At 39.8% G+C, this 19,034-nt stretch overlaps 1 protein-coding gene across 2 annotated transcripts in view; it reads left to right on the top strand.

Moving 5' to 3' along the window:
• The window catches only part of ERBB4 (erb-b2 receptor tyrosine kinase 4), a 399,492-nt gene that overhangs the window by 271,826 nt on the left and 108,632 nt on the right, over nt 1–19,034 (top strand). For both annotated transcript variants that reach the window (XM_040604703.1, XM_040604704.1), the window contains exon 18: nt 955–1,053. In XM_040604703.1, coding sequence (XP_040460637.1) covers nt 955–1,053 — 99 coding nt within the window. The remainder of the gene's footprint in view (nt 1–954; nt 1,054–19,034) is intronic.

The following is a 19,034-nucleotide window of genomic DNA, read 5'->3' as shown; positions in this document are numbered from 1 at the left end:
AATGCACCATTTAACAACCAGGATGTAAGAGCAGAAGCCACAAGGGAAAAAATATTTCAGTTAAAGAGATTTTTGGTTTTGTTTGTTTTAAGGTCTGTTGGTCATGTCCAAATCTCAAAGACATGAAGTAGGGCTTAAAGGGCAAGTAAACCAATCACCCAGCCCTTTGGGAGCAAACTAAACCTGCCAAATCAAGGTGGTAGATCAGAGCACTGCAGAAAGATAGTGCATCTGTCTTCAAACTGGGGAGGAACATACAGGCCGGGTCACTACAGCTTCAGGGTCATGGGAATATATTTTTGAATAATCAGTCTGAATATACTTAGGCAATAATAAAATGGTTGGGATGGGTGCTATGAAGTTGCCAAGAAAGATGGAAAAGTTAACCCAAAACACACACAGTTTGACGATTTTAAGTTTACTTTTTAGCCATCTAAGCTTCTAATTTTCAGATATCAATTAATTAGATAAATAGCCCTAAATGTTTCCTTCTAAATACGTTGTTCTCAGGTGTCCTGTCCCAGAATGATAGTATGACCAGGTGATAATGAGTTTTGAGAACTTCCTGAAGCTTCAGTGAGTTTAGTGTCAGAATCCCAAGAGAAAATCCAGTTTTTTGTTCAACTTTATCAGCATCAGTAGTCAGTGGAAAAAGTATGTGCGTCATTGACATGCTAACATTACTCTTTCGAAACCCAGTTGTAGACAGAAAAATCAAGGAGGGCTGATGAGGACATCCACTAATACAAAATCGTTCATATTGCTTAAGGGTTTGCTTTTGGCGTACGAAATAGTTTTGTGGGATTTTTATTATTTTATAGCTTTGTGTATTCTCAGTTCTTAGGTTCATAACTGATCTGCATAATGTGACAGAATGCATCAAAAGGAACTGTAACTGTGAATGAAGGTTGTATGATTGTTGTCTTACTAGTCTTCTGTCACTTCTTTTTTTAGGGTATTTGGGTCCCTGAGGGAGAAACCGTGAAGATTCCTGTGGCCATTAAGATCCTTAATGAGACCACTGGTCCAAAAGCCAATGTGGAGTTTATGGATGTAAGTATGAGATGATCGGTGTCTTTGAGTTTTGGTGGGGGGTGTGTCTTTCTGTAGTCCACAGAGATTGTAAAGGGAATTTCTGCCTGCTTTTTTTCCTTATATTAAAATAGTAGAAGGAGGCTTGTACACAGGACCAATATTCTGCTGATTTTCATCAAGTGCTACAATATCATGTCCATAGAAAAACTCAGCTGTGAAGATATTGTGTGTAGACTGTTACCCCTCTTTCCCTTAGTCTTTGACAAACTGTCTCAGTGTTAAGGCATATCCACAGCATTCTCTGTTGCAGCAGTATTTAAACAAATGAACAAAACCAACCAAGCAAGGTTACACCTCAGCTGTGGGTAGGTCACTGCTGCTTCTCTGAAGCTGTAGAGCTAGGCAGATATGTATGAGGCAGTGCTCTGCCCTGTTCAGTTTATTGCATATAGCTCATCCCATTCCAGAACCGTAAGTACCTGGGCAACCAGGGTAATTTCAATGCCATGGTAATGAAGGGCTGGGTTTTTAACTGCACAGATGTCATGGACTCTAAGATGCTTGGAATTTTCTTATAAATCGTCTTCCATCAGTGGAAGGATGAAACTCCTCTGTCTTATGTGCCAGATATTTTATCTTTCCATGGCAGAGAAGCTAAAGACAAGATAAAGGAGTTGCAGGGGAACATCTTACCATGTATGTGAGTCTCCACTGGTGCAGAACTCACAGGAACAGAAGTTTAGCCTCAGCTCTCTTCTGCTTCAGTGTTTCTGAGGTCTAAGCACCGAGAGTCTGAGAGCTGTCAGAGCAGCAAAGCATAACAGGGAGGGGAAATAAAAAATGAAAAAGTGCTGGATTTTAAAAACCCTTTTGCTTTACTAATCTGAAATATTGTTAATAAGAGCTCAGGATCATACTTTTCATGAATGTTCTGTGTTCACAGAGACTATGCACTCAGTTTTTAGCTCTGTCAAGATCAAGCTTCGTGGACAGTGTGTCCTATTCAATGACAATTTTTTGACAAATCTTAGAAATCTGCCCTTTTTCATAAATCCCTCGTGAACCTGAAAATTACATAGGAATTCTAAGTCATGAAGATCTGTTCAGTGTATAGGCTTAATTTGTCTAGCATTAATGAGTCTGTAAACCACAAGGAGAATGTATTCTCATTATATAGTCTGTTCTTCCATGTAGAAATGAATAGAAATGTATAGTTACGGGTTTATCTGTTTCAGAAAAATTATCACGTGTGAGTTCTTAGGCAGTTGAGTGAAGGCTGTACAGATGAAGGGATTTCCTGCTGTGCTTTTTACAGAGCACTGCACATTTTTATGTAGATGGCATTCAGTAATCACTGTGCACAAACAAACAAACAAAAAGGCCATTTTGGCCCCGTTCAAAAGGAATAAATTGCACTAAAGGGATAAAGAGTATCAGATGTTTGCTTAACGGGCAAAATAATGGTCAAGAGTATTGTTAATGGTAGAGCTGTGGAAAGAGGAGAGCTTGTATTCAGCACTTTTTTGAAGTGAACAGGCAGGGAGTGCAAGGCCACTGAATGCGACCTGCACTCCATAACCGATGCCAACATTCAGCGATGTAGAATCCAGCCTTGAGATGAGGGAATTGTCACTGTATGAAACTCAGTGGAACTTGAGCAACTTGCACCAGCTGAGGATCTGACCCCTGGTCTGATAGAGAAATAATAGTAATATCTCCTCTGATATCGATTAACCTTGAAGCACTCTACAAAGAAAATATAAGATCCTTGTTAAAGCACAAAGTTACTTGTCTGAGGTTTCATAGCCAGCTTGATCAGCTGATTTAATTCACTGGACCACATTTCCCTCCATGTTAGGATGTACGCATCATAACATCTGGAAAATGGCTCAGGGCTCAGAAATTATGAAGGTTTTTTGGAATCTCTAGAGATTTCAACGATGTAAGGTACAGCCACACTAGGAAAGGTTTCTCTTTAACAGTTTGTCATGAGTCTCTGTCCCAGTGGTAAGAAGGTGAGAGAAAGGTTTGTTATTTTTAGTCTTAGAAGTTAATAACCTAAAGATTGTTTTTAATCATAATAAAAATAATTTGACTTCATCATTAGTTGATAAAAGTGACAATATGGAGAATTAAAATGTTTTGTATCAATATTGCATTTAGTATACGTACAGTGGTCTGTAACATCCTTTGCTGTACTGCATTGATGAAGAAGACTTCTTCTGAAATAATTGCTTGTGCATTTGTACAGGCATTCCTGCTCTCCTCACCTCCTAACCCAGTCATTTATGTCCAGAAACAAGCCACATTTGTAAAGAGAATGAGCTAGACAATGTTTATGGTTTTAATGTGACCACTCCTCTGTCCCAGAAAGGACATAGTTGCAAACTTTTTACAATTTTAAACTATTATGAGGACATAAATATCTTTCATTGAAGAGTAAGCTATAGTAGAAAAATGTGTTTTACTCATTCTCATCCAAAACTTTGGTCAGCATAACTATTCTGATAAGACTTTATCCTGCCTACTGTAGTTATTTTTTAAGGAAAATTTAAGTGTACGTATGAAGCAAAATGCATCAGTTGTGATTTCAGTAAAAATAATATTATGAATAGTCATTGGTTAAAAGTAGTTGTATCCAATTTTTTTTAAAGGTATGTAGGTGGTTAAGTGCCATTATGAACAATAGTGGGGATTAACTCTTTTTTAAATGTCCAACATGTTAGTTGTGAATGAGAAGATAGTTTAATGAGAAGGACATGTCATTATATGAGTTCCACCCTTGACTTTCACTTTTTTGTATTTGTCAAGTACAGGTGTGCTTTTATCAGCAATTACTTCTCACTTGACTGTGTATGCCCTTGTACTTGCAAGTAAAACTTAGCATTCCTTTTAGAGAGGCTCTGGAGAATGTAAAGCCTCTTGTAAACAGCACTTTGTGTATAGAAAGAGTACTTGGGACACTTCAGTGTCTACAGAAATAGCTGGTATAGATGTTAGTGGCATTGTCCATAGGCTTTGGTTAAAACTTGTATTGTTGGCAGAATGTAAGTCTAAAAGTGCTCTGTGAGCTCCTGAAATTCTGCTAAATGTTATGCTAAAAGAGTAAAGAACAACAATTTGGCTACTCAGCTGTCATTTCAGCACCGTGAACGCCTAGTAATGGATCTGTAATGACTATAATGATATAATGCATGATGTTAGCACCTCTTATGGCTAAACACCTCCCACCCTTCTCCCATCAGAAGAAGATGAATTGGCCATCATCAAAAAGTACATCCCCTGTCTGGAATTTTTCTTCAAGGAGTAGCAGCAGAGTGTTTTTTCTGGGCTTTCTCCACACATTCCCAGCTAGCTCTTTTTCTTTCACTCTGCTCCCTGCTTTCCTACATAGTTTTTATCACTGCAGTAGTCTGTGTGTGTTACAACCCAAGCTGAAGTCTACTAAGTAACCCAGCCTTTTCCAGGGCAGAAGCAGAATGTATATGTGGACTTCTACAGATTTCTTTACACCAAGCAGAGGTTGTTGCTATGTTTTGTAAAATGCAAGTTTACTGTTTTTTCCACTTATTTCTGCACACATATTATCTCTGGAATAATTTCACAGTCTAAAGAATTTCCCCTCAGGTGTTGAAACAGTTAGATGCTTAAGTTGCAGTGTAGCTTTTCCTCCCCACTTGGCTGGTCACACTTCATCATCCCCAGAAGGGTGCTGGAATTTGAATTCAGCATGCAGGTGTTCTTGCTACTAATCTGCCTGCAAGCATGTCTGGGAGGGGAATCACCAGCAAACACCAGCAGTATCAAAAGAGAAGGATATCCTGCTCCTCACCCTAAGACTGGAAATGGAATATATGAGGGTCCAGAGTTTTAGGGAGGGAAGAGAGGCTTGTTGTGAGGAAAAAAGGCAAATATGCAGCTAAGAGGCTACTTGATAGTAGAACAGGGACTTAGAATTTCACTTGTGAGAACAATTTCCACTCCTCAGCCTCAAATTATTTGACTGTTATGATTGTCTGGTAAGTTAAGTAGCCATTGCCCTGATCAGACAGTTTAACATCAAACCAGATGCTCAACTGATTATGTAATACATTCTATAGTCATGCTGCAGTTAGAAAGCATAGCAAACCATCTTTAAGGCTAAAAACCATATATTTAAAATAACTTGTCATGAGGAGACAGACAATTGATGAGGGTCTTTCCTCTCTAGCCCTCTAAGCTCAGTGTTTCCAGGAAGTAATCCTGTGAGCTGTGATTTTGTCCAGGTTTTGATCCACTTACAAGTTTAATCTATCCTCTCTGAACTTAAATACTCCATTATCTGTTAGAAAATAATTAGAGACTGCAAGCACAAGCCTGCATACACAGAGTTCCTTGGGAGTCCCTGAGCTCATTGAGATGAAGACAGTTTGACTGATGGTGGTCAGCTGATACTGGGCCAGAAGCTAATAATAGAAGGCTGTGCTGCTTAGCTAGGTGAGAAAGTTAACTTGGGAAAAATTAAACTGAATGGTTTGGGATTTATGGTTGGAAATAAATTTCCCATTCTCATTTGTTTCCTGGTAAGAGAGCTTCAGAGGCAGTTGGTTTCTTTTATGGTTTTATAATTAAGATCTAGGGGGTTTCTTGACTTCGCCTGGACTTACTGTAGTTCCCCGCTGTCTCTAGGAGCAGCGTTCAGTGTGCAGGAGAGCATTTGTCAAGCGAAGTGTAAAGGTAATAAGTGACAATGACCTCCACCAGGCACGCAGCAAACAAATTAAAGCTGCATGTGGGGGCTGATACCCACATGTTTTATTTATGTCTAGCCTAATTAACTAAATTAATAAAGCAGTCAGATGTACTGAAAAAAGACAGAGAAACAGCTTTTCCTAAATTCTAAGCCTGTCTTACAGTGAAGACACATCCTCAAGACATATCAAACTTATTCAGAAGGTTACGTTACTAGCTAAAGAGGATTTTATCCCTGTTAGCTGAAAACCTGTGGAAATCTGGATAGGTCTGGATGCTTTCTTTGTTTCTTCAGGTATGTCTGGATGCCATTGTGGAAAGTACACTGGAGATACAGCTATCTTGTCAGGTGGGGAGTGTGGGAGAAGACTTGCCTTCTCTTGGTTTCTGCTGTGGGCATTACACATAGGAAGGTTCTAAGCCAAAGCTTCTGGGTTCCTTCCCTGGTGCATGGTGGCTTTCATAGGACAACTCAGCTGACAGATGCATTTACACTGTCTCCTTATAAGATCCTGCTTTATATGGCAATGTAGGTGACTGGAGAAATACTTTTGTCCCTCCCTTGATTTATTTTTTAATTCCTTGTATACATCTGATGCTACCTAGCCTAGTGTTTGACCCAAATCTTCAACAGTCTGTGTAGATGCTTCTGAAAGTCTGAAAAGACATTGCTACGAACAGCAGTTGGATAGTACATCCAGGCATTCCACAGTTGTTCCACTGACTGCTTGGCAAATGCAACCAAGTTAATCTTAAGCCTCAGTTTAAAGGGCAGCTTTAGGATCAAATGAAATCCTTTATGGCAGCAGTAAGATATTTTTCCTTATCCTCTTCTGCTGTCATTTATGTAAACATCCTCCTTTCCAACTGGCATAAGGGGTCTCTAAGAATAGCTGGTAATGAACAGCAGTGTTGCTGCACTGCCTGGCAGTCTGCTTCAGCTGCAATTCAAACAGGTTTTCACTCCATCATGTTAAGTTGCTGGGAGTGAGGGGCAAAGGGTGACCTAACTCATCTGATTGTAGGCTCCCTTTTGAGCAGTCTTCCTTCTTCCTCCCACTTACACACACTGTAAGTGTAGCCACTTAGGAGGGGTAACTGTTTGCCTGTCAGTTCCAGGCACAGCAGCTCACTGTGATTGCAATTACAATTTCCAACTTGTCCAGAGATGCCAGAAATCAAGCCGTCCTTGAGAACTCTGCATACCATGCGCAAGCCCCAGGAGTGATCAGCCTCTAAGAAGCTGGAAATCTGATCACTGCTGAAGGTTAACTGCTTTTAGTCATCTGAAGATTAACTGTTTCAAGGTCACATTTCTGTTATTTCCATCTTAAGTAATAATTTTCTCTTTAAATGTTTACTTATTCTAGTAATTTTTCCTTCCATAGTATGTGAGGGTAAGATGTGTGTATGTGCACAGGGATGTTAATTTTCATATGCAAGAGCATGTGGCCGTACAGAGAAAGTATATACACAGAAATGATGAAGTATAAGCACAGATAGACAAGTCAGGCTGTTTGGAAACAATTCTGCTGGCGTAACGCTAATTGGAAAGTGCAGTGAGGGAAAGAGAGTTTGCCTGCTGCTGGTGATGGGGGAAATCTGAGCCCTGTTGGGAGCTGTGAATTTGCCAGTGAATGTAAGAGGGACAGGACTTCACCTTTGGAGTCATCCTTCCAAGAAGTCTGCCACAGGTATAAGGGAGAAGCACGTGCTTTAGTGAGGGACTGATGTTACGAGTTATTCCTAGATGAGTTAGGAAGTATATTCAGAAGCTTTCTGTTGATGGCAATGGCAGAACTCCTTATTTAAGGTTTGTGTTGCAGACTTGGAAATCCTGCATAAGGTTGAGTAAATCTGCAAGTGGGGAGAAGATCAGGAAGGGAATGTTAGTTAATCCACTGAGAAACATAGCTGTGGATTAACTGAAACTCTTAAAAGTCTAATCAAATTCAAGAAGTAATTTTGACTGTGAAGTGTGTGTGTATGAAGGAAACATTTTGAACTGATGTATTATGTTTTCTTTTTAAAGGTATGAGGTACACCAGTAACATGGTTGGTTACTTTGTAGTGTATGTTTGAGCTGGGTTACTGGAACATGAAGTCACTTACTTGCTTAGCTGTATGTGGTGTTGTTATGAAGGTCACGATCCCATAGTTTCCACTGTTTTATCAGGGCACAGTAGGAGAGAGCTTTTTTGGAAAAGTGTTTAGATATTGAACAGGCAAAGGATGGGAATTAAAAAAAAAAAAAAAAAAAAGGTAGAGAAGTGGTCCTATCAGTATCAAAAGTGGTACACAATAGTTTAATTAGGAGTCTTAATCAGAAGCTCTTGGGATTTCTATTTCCATGATGGGTTTTCTGTTGCTTACAATACTATGGGTCTCTAGTTCTTGGCATTGTGCTGTATGTCTCCACCCTTTACTATATGTTATATCTGGATCTGAGCCAGAATCCTGTCCTCCAGCTTAATATTTTTCCAATACTTAATTTCTGGATGTGGGCTTTCAGGAAAGCAATTGAATGCACGACAGTAAAAATTTCTGCTGGCTATTCTAAGGCCATGAATTCTGGGGATTTGACTCCCAATGTGATACATTTGCGGGTGCTAGTTTTTTCATCTCACAACCAGTGGACGGAGTGATTTAAGGCAGAGGGGAAGATGTTATCTGTGTGGGAACAGATCTTGCTGGAGTGGTGGGCTATAGCTGATATGTAATTACACACATGAGAAAGCCTTCCTTAAAAATCAGCAAAGTGACTGGGAATACTGGAATTCTTTGCAGAGTCTTTCTTACATTGAGATGTGAAGTGCAAAAATAAAAGTGGCAAAACTTGGTAAGATGGAAGATGAGATCGTTGAATAATGCTTGATATGTTATGAGAAGAAGCTGACACAGATACCAGTTTTAAAACAGCTTTTGGCACCAAGAACTGGGCAACTTTGCGCTGACTTGCCACTGAAAGACACAGAAAGCCTGTATTTAAGAAACTTCCTATGGCTTTGCATTTTTTCTTTGTGCCTCCAGCTCATACTAGCAATATAAAATAGGCACATGTTACTGTTTAAGTTCTTAAAGGGTGATGCATATGCCAGAATGTTGCCACACTGATAAGAAAATGTAGGTTTTTATGGGACCTCTGTTAATAAAAAAGGGGTAGAGTTTCCACAGGCTTAACTGTAATGCATCCCAAACAAGCCATCGCTAGATCGAGGTTAATAGTGAATCTAGTGATGTTTGAGGGAATGACTGAAGAAATGTCTAGATATTTAAGTCAGTGGAGCTGGCTATAAAACTACGTGTATAAGCTGGCTAATCATTTTTGAAGTACACTTGTCTGTGATTTAGTTCAGTGCTGGATGGGTAGGCTATTGCATATCATATTTTTCATGAAAGCAGGCCAATGGGGCTGTGTGTGAGCTCCAGCACATGCTGCAACTCACAGATCAGCAACAATGCAGAAAGTGAGCAAGGGCAAAGAGCCCTGGAGGATCAATGCATTGTATTTGTCATACTTATTTTCATACTGCCCGAGTGCCAAGTCAACTTAAAGTTAAGGGAGAACAGGGAGGGTGGTTATGTGGGTTATGTTGTAGTGAGGAAAAAAAAAATCTAAGATGCCTTTATACATGCAAATACTGACACAGTGTCCTTTTGTAATAGAAATGTAAGGGTACGGAAGCACAGGCTTATAAGAGCTGAACTTGAAGTATCACTGTAAAAATATATTTCATCTTCAAGAAACTGCAGTTTGGAACATTTCTCTCTTAGTGCTTTGTTGCAGATAATCCTTAAAAAATTATTTTTCATGTCTCAGTGCTGATCCAGACACTTCTGATGTATCAGCAACTATCACAAATCTATAAAAGTGAAATAATTAACATCTGTTCACATTAATATTCTACATATTATTTACAAGCGATAGTCAACTGTCTCTATCGCTACTTGTCACATAGTTGTAATGGAAGAAATGCGATAGGGAAAATTGGTACATGACTGGCTTGCTGATAATCTTTGTAATATTCTGCCAATACCTTTTAGACTTTAGTGCAATAAGTAGGATAAACAGAGCTGAGGTCACAATGTGGCTGACAGTCCACAGAGCAGTAATTGCTTGTTTGAAATGCTTGGGCCTTCAATACTGAAACTATATTGCAAAAATAAAAAGATTTTTCACAGCAGTATTTTCCATATTAACTTTGGTGTTGCTTCTCACTGTAATATATGGCATCTCTTGGACCTAGTAAGATCAGAAAACCTTTGTGCTGTGAAAACATGGTGAGGTTGTCCCTGCCCTGAAAGGTTTTCAATCAAGATACAGATAAAGGGTAGAGGAATGATTATTACTGTACCCATCTATAGATGGGACTCTGTGAAATGCGACACAGATCTCATAACTGCTAAGCAAATTATTTAATTTTTTGTTATTTTTTATTTTTAATTACATTCTGGCTTTAAATTGATTTGGAATGTTTACCTAGAAAAACAGATACTGATGAAGGGTTTTTTCAGACAAAGCTGTTTTATCTACTCACACACTGAGAATGTGTCTAAAAAGATGTTTGAAAAACCCTCACATTTGTTATCAGTCAGTGCTTTCCCTCAAGTCAGGTATTTTAAAGAATCTGGATGACACTCGATATAAGGCAAAGTGCAATTGGCAGATGGAAAGAGAGAATATGTATTCTTACCCCTTAGTTACTTATAAGGTGATTACAATTGTATTCTGAAGGTTTCTGCTTTATCTAGAATATCAGCTTTTCAATTACATAGAGGAATATGCATTGTACAAGATAGAATTACATGGGTTTCAGATAGACCAGAGCCTGTTGTGATCTTAATGCTTTACATGACAAGTGAGGTAAAAAAGATAAGAAAATATTTATGTAGATTTGTGAACTATGTTGACAAATCGCAGCTGTGTTGCATTTGCTCATATAAGCTTAAAAGGCATTCTTTGATCAATGTTCAAAGACAAATTCTGTGATATGGAGCAGGATCAATGCAAAGGTAGGAAATGTCTGAGTTACAGTCAAATAACAGTTTATCCGACGGAATGTAAGACCTCAATAAAGTAGGTGAACATGGAACAGGGGCTAGCTACGGGCAGTTCCCCAGGCTTCGATTTACTGAGTGGACGTAATGTCAGTGGATAGGCAACCCCCGGGTTGAATATATTAGGAAGCATTCTTTGGTGTTGAGGATGCTTTTGCTGGCTATGCAGTGCCCTTTGATGGAGTTCAGTGGCATGCTTTGTATATGTATATAAAAGCAGAATTTAGCTCTTTCTATGTTTTCTGAAGCCAAGAAAATTACTGTTTTTTAAATGGAAGTATTGTTGGTTTAGATCCATGGCTACAGTCACCTGCTAAAAATACAAGTCCTCTGAGAAGTTATTGTAGTAATGAAATTGTTTGGAAAGAAATGGTGTTTGAAAGGAAAGAAAGTGAGTTTCCTTGGTGAAATGTTTTCTTGGCAAAATATTTAGCAAAGATTTTTGGTTAAGTATGTTAACTTGCTGGAACCAAATGGAAGAGTTTCTGATGAAGCTTTTCAGTAGGGGATAAATTCCCATGAGTTCCTCAGCTAGAAGATGTTTTAGAAATACGGTAGATTGAAATTCCTGTTTTGTCATTTTCTGAATGAACTCTGGTGGATTTCTGTTTCGAAGTCATTGGTTGTTTCAAAACTCAGACTATGTTTATTAGACTGGATTGTTGTCAAATACAAATTGGAATACTAAACATTTTTTGCATGTAATTAATTTGTGGACAGCAGGAAGGAGTGGGAGGACTGCGGAATTTTTTCTTTAGCTGAGTAAAGGATGGGAAACAATTTCCAGTGCTAGGATCTGAATGCTCTGTCCTGTCTGACTTTTAAGCAGAGCAGGGAGCTGCTTCTGGTTCCTCTGTGACTAATCTCTTATCAAATGAGAGCACAACTTACGTTCTTGACAGTGCTGTCATTCAGATGAGAACATAGATCTGAGTAAAACTTTAGACTACTGAGGGTTATTGATGTCGATGTTTATGTGACATCTTGGCAAGCTCTCAAAGTGTCCTAGAGCTCCAGAAAGCATCTTAAAAATAAACCATGTTGTATCACCATATCAATGTTTCTAGCTCAACTAAAACTTGCAGATCAGCCCCCTGGTCTGCAGTTGAGATGGTGCTGAAAAAGTGAGTGGCACTCACTGCTCCATGTGGACATAAGAAGTGCCACACAGAAAGAGCATTTTCTTATCATGTAATCTCCTTATATAGTATAGTCCTGAAAGACGCATTAATGTACGGAGATGTCTGCCTCCCTCCCCTTCCTGTATAAATGAGATAAAATTCCAGGGCACTTTCAAACTCATAGTGGCCTGCCAATAGCTGATAACCTGTTTTCTCCTTTTCTACATAGTCACAGCACAAACTAAACATGCCATCTCTATGTACTTGCAAAAGGTCCTCTTGGTGAACACTCCTGTAAGGTCTCCAGTGATGTGCAACAACTTGCTCTGGCCTTGACATCTTACTAGCACAGAAGTCTGCTGAGGATGACCAAAGAACTGGCAGTTTGGTGTCATTTTGAAATTCACAGTGTGCCTTTCGGAGGCTCAGAATATTCTTTGATCCCAACAAGATGTCATACCATGGTAGGGTAGACCTTTCAAAGCAACTTCTTAAAAATGAAAACGTAAATGAATGCAATGAGGAATAGATAGGATGGGTTATTTCTATGTACTCTGCATATGTTTTATAAAGGTCATCCCAAATAGTTAATTGCATTGATTAGAAAGGCTGATGGTGTAACAGCTATGGATACCTCTTCCTGCTTCTTAGTAAATGTCAGGCCCTAGACTACTGGTATTGGAAGTAAGATGCAAAGTAGATGCTAGCTGTCAGAGCGCTCTGCAGTGTGGATGGGGTTACTGCTTTATAATTGGGGTGGAAACTGACTGTGCTTCAGATCTGAAAGCTAGCTTGCTTTTTGTATGGCACATCCATAGAGCTGCTGTGAATATGTCTCTCCAGCATTAACTTTGGCACAGTGGTAGCGCCGTGGGGTTCCAGATTTTCTAATTGTGCTTCCTTTGCCTGGAGTTTTCCTGGCAGTGTCACTTAGAGCCTTTTTCACTTTCTTTCCTAGACAACTGCAAGGTACAGGTGGCTGTTGAAAAGCAGACTCACCCCAGTCAGCCTTGTCACAGTTTGCTGTAGGAAATGCTAGGAAAAAAAGGTTTGGGTTTTGACTTGTAGAGTCCTTTTAGTTAAATAGTCCTTTGAAAATTTTGGATCTGTGATACCATGCCATCGCACTAGCATAGCTTAATGTTCCGGGGATTGTGGTAATTCACGAAAGAGAAAGAAAGTATAACATACATTATTATTTTGTCCTATTCATACCACTCTAAAGTTACAGATTACATATAAAATAGGCATTCCCTCCTGCAATACTTGCAATACTGCAAGTTTAAGTGGTGTTTACCTTAACTTTATGTTCCTGGCTTCTACACCTCAGTGAAATCTTGAATTTATGAGAGTGTCTACGCAGCCACAAATACAAACTAATAAATACAGTTGCATTTCTTGATTTGACAAAGGCTTTTGCATTGATAACAGACACTTGACCACTCATTCATGCAGGTTTGTTCTTGGAGTTGTTTGGCTCACCCTGACAGAAGTCTGAACCTAAATATGGCCATGCATTGAAGATAAGACATAGTATTTCTTGTGGGGATTATTGCAGATGTCAAAATTTTATCAACATGAAAAAAGATTCATTATCATTATATATATATATATGTATATGTTACCCTGACAGTAGGACATGCTCAAATCTTGTGAAAGTTTAGGGAGGGATGTGAAACCTTATGATTAGAGCATAAGTAAGACAAGGTGCCAGTTGGTAGCCATGGTAAAGGCAGAGAAGCCATCCCAGCTTACAGCTGCTCACTCACCCCCATTACAGCCAGCGGGACAGGAGAAAATGGGAGGAACAGGAGAAAACTCTGGGGCCAAAATAAGGACAGAGAAATCGCTTGCCAATTCCTGTCACAGGCAAATCAGACTTGACTTGGAGAATTTAACTTAATTTATTGCCAATGAACATAAATATGTAATAGTTGATTTGGTATTAGCAAAAAAATAACACAAAACCCCAAAAATATCCCACAACCCCATGTTAAAACATTTGTGGAAAAAACTTCACCTTTTGTTGCCCAGCCTCCTGCCACAGGAGCCTCCCCTGCAGCATCCCTGCCACCAAAGCCCTGCCATTTACACCCAGTGCTCCCAGTATTTCCATTCTAGGAGTGTCCTAAAGCTGGGCCATATCTGCCCAGCAGCAGAGGTAAGGAGCACATCACTGGATGCAGAAGGACGTTGCCAGGATGGAGATTCTGCCATCGCAGGTGAGGTGCAGGGCAGAGCCTGGCCTCACAGCAGCTGGGAGAGGCAGTGCAGTGCACACAAGGTGGGAAGTGTATGAGTTTTGGTGGTGGCAGTGATTTTCTTTCAAGCGATTTTAAGAGGTTTTTAGTTTTTTCTTTGGGAGAAGAGTAAGTCAACAGGATGGTAAACGAAAGAACAAAGAAAGTAGAGAAGAGCAGGGTGGAAGAAGGACTGTAGAAACTCAGGAGACTATAGCAAGCAGAGTAATGCTGAAAGGAAGGAAGTGTTGTAATACAGGAAATGTGTGGCAGCTTTTGATGACTTTGTGGTTCGCTGATGCCAGCTTGGTCAAAAAAAAAGAAATCTAATGGTGAACCAAAAAGTCCAATTAAACTTCTTTTGTTTAAATATCATCCTTTTGCAGTACTTGAGTCCTAAGTGTGATGCTGTTATGCAATGGAATACAGACGAGGGGAACATGGAGAAGAGTCTATTTTGAATTCTCTATTGTGAGAGATGAAACACATGGGTTATGGGCAAAATGTATCTTTGATTAAAACAACTCTTAATGTTGATAGTACACTTGATAAAAGGTTTCAGTCTGATGCTGTCCCTTTAAATTGATCCTGAAGGAGAAAGGAGTTTTGAGTGTGTGATTAGAAAGTCAACTTTTTCAGTGATACCAAAAAATTTCAAAACAGTGCCGTAAGATTCTTCAGAAAGCAGTGAGAACTTGATGGATTTTTTTTCTCAATCACTTGTTTTTGCCATCACTCATCTTAAATCAAAAATCAAAGCAATTACTCCCTCCTTCTGAAATGAATCCGCAACTAAAGTTGAAAATGTTCATAAGCTGGTCAGTGGTAAAGTCTGTTTACCCTCCAGCTTGAATAATGCTGAATGATTGCTTTTTTTAGACTGTACATTTAAAACTTAAAATGTTTTTTCTAGCTGCATCAAAATAGTAAGAAACAAATCACTTTTGACAGGCTGTTCTGAAATAATGATGATTGTCACAAACTCTAAGTAAAACGTTTGTCAGAATGGTACCTTATTTTTACAAAGAGATGTGCACGCTGTTAAACCACTTACACTCAATTGGCAAGTGGGGATGGACAGTCTGAAACCCACTGTTACTTTTTTTGCAGCTTTCAATGGAAACACATCTGGTTGCTGAGGTCCTGAACTCTTGGCCACTTATGCATAAAACTGAACTGAAAATGGGCTAGACTTTGCTTTCTCGTTACCAGAATCAATGGTGGGGGAAGTTTCAGGGAGATGGTGGTTAGTGCAAAACTCTAGCTAGACTTCCCTAATAACAGAGCCTTGGTTTAGACATCTAGTTATTTCTTTCTGTGCCAGTCAAACTCAGTATTTCCCCAGAGTAAAAGTAACTGGTAAATGTGAGCGTGTGTGTAGGATTTGGACCTGAATATGCACTGTTCCATTTCAGTACAACAACCATTGATGAACCTACTGTAACTATCAATCTCATTTTATGCTTGGAGTATGGATATGTATGTGTAGAAAGATTATTATTTTTAAATACCTTTCTTCACTTGCTCACGAGTCCTGCTTCTCCAGTGAAAAGCTGGGGGAATTTGTTGTGCACAACCTAGGTGTTGTCACCATCTCTTAGGAGGGTACAGTGGTAGAAACCTCTTTTGTCACGGGATGTGGGATATGCTGCCATACTCACGTTAGCCACGTTAAAGGGTGTAGCTCAGTCCTGCAGTAGTAACCTCAACAGCATTCAAGTGCTGTTCACTGTATTATACAGCAGTAAAATTGGTTATAGAAGCTGTTGCAAAGTCCCAAATAAGACCTTCACCTGAAAGTGCCCTGTTAAACGTGTCTGCTCCTAATGACTATAAAACAGCTTCTGGAAAAAACAGCTGTGGCAGTTGATGCTGTTACTGTCTTCCCTCTGCTTGCTGCTGTCCCACTGTGGGACCCTGATATCCTTTGATAGTCCCTATAGCTGGATCCCTCATTTCATTTTCAGAAATGCCTGTGACATTTCAACAGAAGCTTTCCAGAGCATCTGCCCGAGTGGTGAAAAATTGCAGCCCACGGGTTAAAAGTATAGGAATGCTGTAAAGCAATTGAAAACATCATCTTGCATAGGAAGTACAGGGGAAATATAACAATGGGTATCATTGTCACACGATAAATGTGGACATGTATGTCATTGAGTATATGTTTGCTGTCTCTCAGCTTAAGCAATTGTGCAGACTGCATAGGCTAAGTTGGCTATAACCTAAAATTGGTAAGACCTAGCAGACAAACAAAAGGCATTATGTTGGACTGTAATTGGATCTGCCCTGAAGCAGGTCAGAGGTGCATTCCAGACAGGTGTTTGCCTTAGCCATTAGAAGCATTGTAACACTAATGTAAAAACCAGTGTATTCACTGTACTATCTCTTCTGCTACCACAGCACAGCTTGTGCTTTCAGAAAAATGCACAGCACAGTATGAAGTCAGCTTTTAAGTACATTTATTTACTCGACAATGATTAGGAAAACCAGGTGGATTGTTCTTTTCTGGCTTCCTTTGTTTTGTTTTGTTTGAGGGCATTTTACGGAAAGAACAGTTAGAAGCAGAAGGTGAGGAAACTAAATATTTTTCAGACTTTGTCCCTGCTTACCAAACTCTATCAAGAGCATGTGTTCATCTGGCTTAACTGGAGCAGTAAAATTTACCCCGGGCTTGGTGAATTGGGGCAGCAGATCTGTGATACTTCTCTGGAACAGGTAGCGTGTTTCTCCTGCGCTGTCTCTGAGAGATAGCACATGTATATGAAGCGCTGGAAGGGGACATTGGCCACCTATAAGTGAGCTTCTTCCAGTGGTCAATGCGGTATGTACGGACGTTGGTGCTCAGGAAACTCGTGTGTTAAAGAACGAGTCTTCAGAAGGACTATCTTTTACCCTCTGCCAGACATTTAAATCTGATACAAGGAAATAATCAATATTGCTTCGAATGCTAATACTCTTGTTAGCTGAAGTCCTAAGCAGCAAGAAGGTGAGGTTATTGAGCACTGCATTAGAAGGTGCTGGGATCCACCGCATGGTACAGGACTTTTAATGACACAATCGGTTAACATGTTTGAGAGCCTTTGTAAGCAGCTGAGGGAAGGGCTTTTGACAGATTCCGATGTTCAGATTTTCTTTAGAGTATGGTTTTGGACTTGACAGAGTGATGTCTCACTGTCAGCTCTGCCCAGTTCCAGGAACCCAGGGGTCTCAGGAATTGCTTGTTTGCCATCTCTAGCATCTCAGGAACTGTCTGTCCAGGGATGCTTGACCATGTACTGAACTGGTGTACCAATTAACAAGGACATGTGTTGGAGGAGAGGGGTGTCCTGGAACACTCTGGGTAGAGAATAAATTTTCAACATGGACATATGTATGGCATTATTTTACTGCTAATGACACAGGCATTTTGCTGAGTCCAGTGGTTTACAAACTAAATGGTCAGAGAAGCAACACTGATTTCAAAGGATGTTCTTCAGGGACCACGATGCTAGTTAATATTCATGTTCAATTGTAATTGTTAGCAATAAAAAATCAAAGTGGGAAATGGAGAAGTTAAATACCATCTTATAAGATGTGTTGTAGGTGTTACTCAGAGCACCCTTTCTTCTCCCAGTCTTGAGAATTGTTTTTTCTTCCTTATCCTAGACGATCAAAATTAAAATCCTGCTTTAGTTGCATTTTGATTTACTTGTCAGAAACAGCAGTCAAATTAAAGGCGTTTCAAACATGACTGCAGAGTATGGATAGATCAGGAAACAGTTTTAGGTGGGATTTTCAAAGCCAGCTAAGGAATGAAAGCAACTTAAGTGACCAGTGAAAAGTAAATGGCTAGTTTCCTTTGTCATCTACCTTGACAAGTGCTTTGAGCCAGGATGTCACTATGCATTGTGTTTTAAGAGTGATCGCTAGCTCTGATAACTTAAATGAGCTCTACCTGTCTAAGCAGGTTTTGGCAGTCTAAGGGCAGATGCTCTGAGTGCTGCTTCTTCCGGCCTCTCGCTGTGGGTTAGTAATTGCACCTCCTCAGACCCTGTTGGCATAGCTGTGCTAACAGAAACCAGAGTTATAGGTCTGGTGACAGCTCGCTGGGACTTACAAACTCACCGTTCTTCTTGGGTACGCTATCGTGTTACTAAATGCACACGACAGATGGATCAGTGTAAAGCATTAAAGATAGATACACGCCATTGTTTACTATAATTGTTTAATGTAGGGTTGTGTATATAAATGACAGGAGTTGAGCTTAATGTGGCAATAATTCAACCACATTAAAAAGCGGCAGAAGAGAGGAATGATCGACATGGCATGAATTCTTTATACAAAATAGCATATCTGAGAAGTCTAATCATGACTTGAACACGGAAGGTTCAATTGAAGTCACTTGCTAATCTCTGTGATGAGGCTGGAGGGACACAACAACGGCTCTGCCAAGCTACCCACAGAATTAGTTGCTTTCTGCATCAAGGTCTGTCTTTACCAGCCTTCCCCTCTGATATACTAACACTGTAAGCACTGCTGTGAATAGAATATATATACACAGCCTTAGTATAAGTAACTCATTTGAGATCTTGTAGTACCCTAGCCTCAGCTGGTCAGGGCTCACCGTAGACTGCAAAATACATCTTGGAGATAAGGGCAAGCTGAGCTCCACGACTGCTGCCTGTGTCTAAGCTGGCTGACTTATAGCTGTCTTGTGTATGGCTGCCATGTGCTGCTGTGGTAATTAATTAAATGTGCTCAGGTAATTAATACCTGAGTAGCAACAGCACAAAGACATTCCAGGAAGAGATTTGGTTTGGCTGGGGAGTTACTCTTTTGATAAGACTCCTTGCCTCTGCAGATAGATGGA

Source organism: Falco naumanni, chromosome 8, assembly GCF_017639655.2.
Source record: "Falco naumanni isolate bFalNau1 chromosome 8, bFalNau1.pat, whole genome shotgun sequence".
Classification (NCBI taxonomy): Eukaryota; Metazoa; Chordata; class Aves; order Falconiformes; family Falconidae; genus Falco; species Falco naumanni.
The sequence above is the reverse complement of the archived record's forward strand: the minus strand, read 5'-3'. Positions and strand labels throughout refer to the sequence as shown.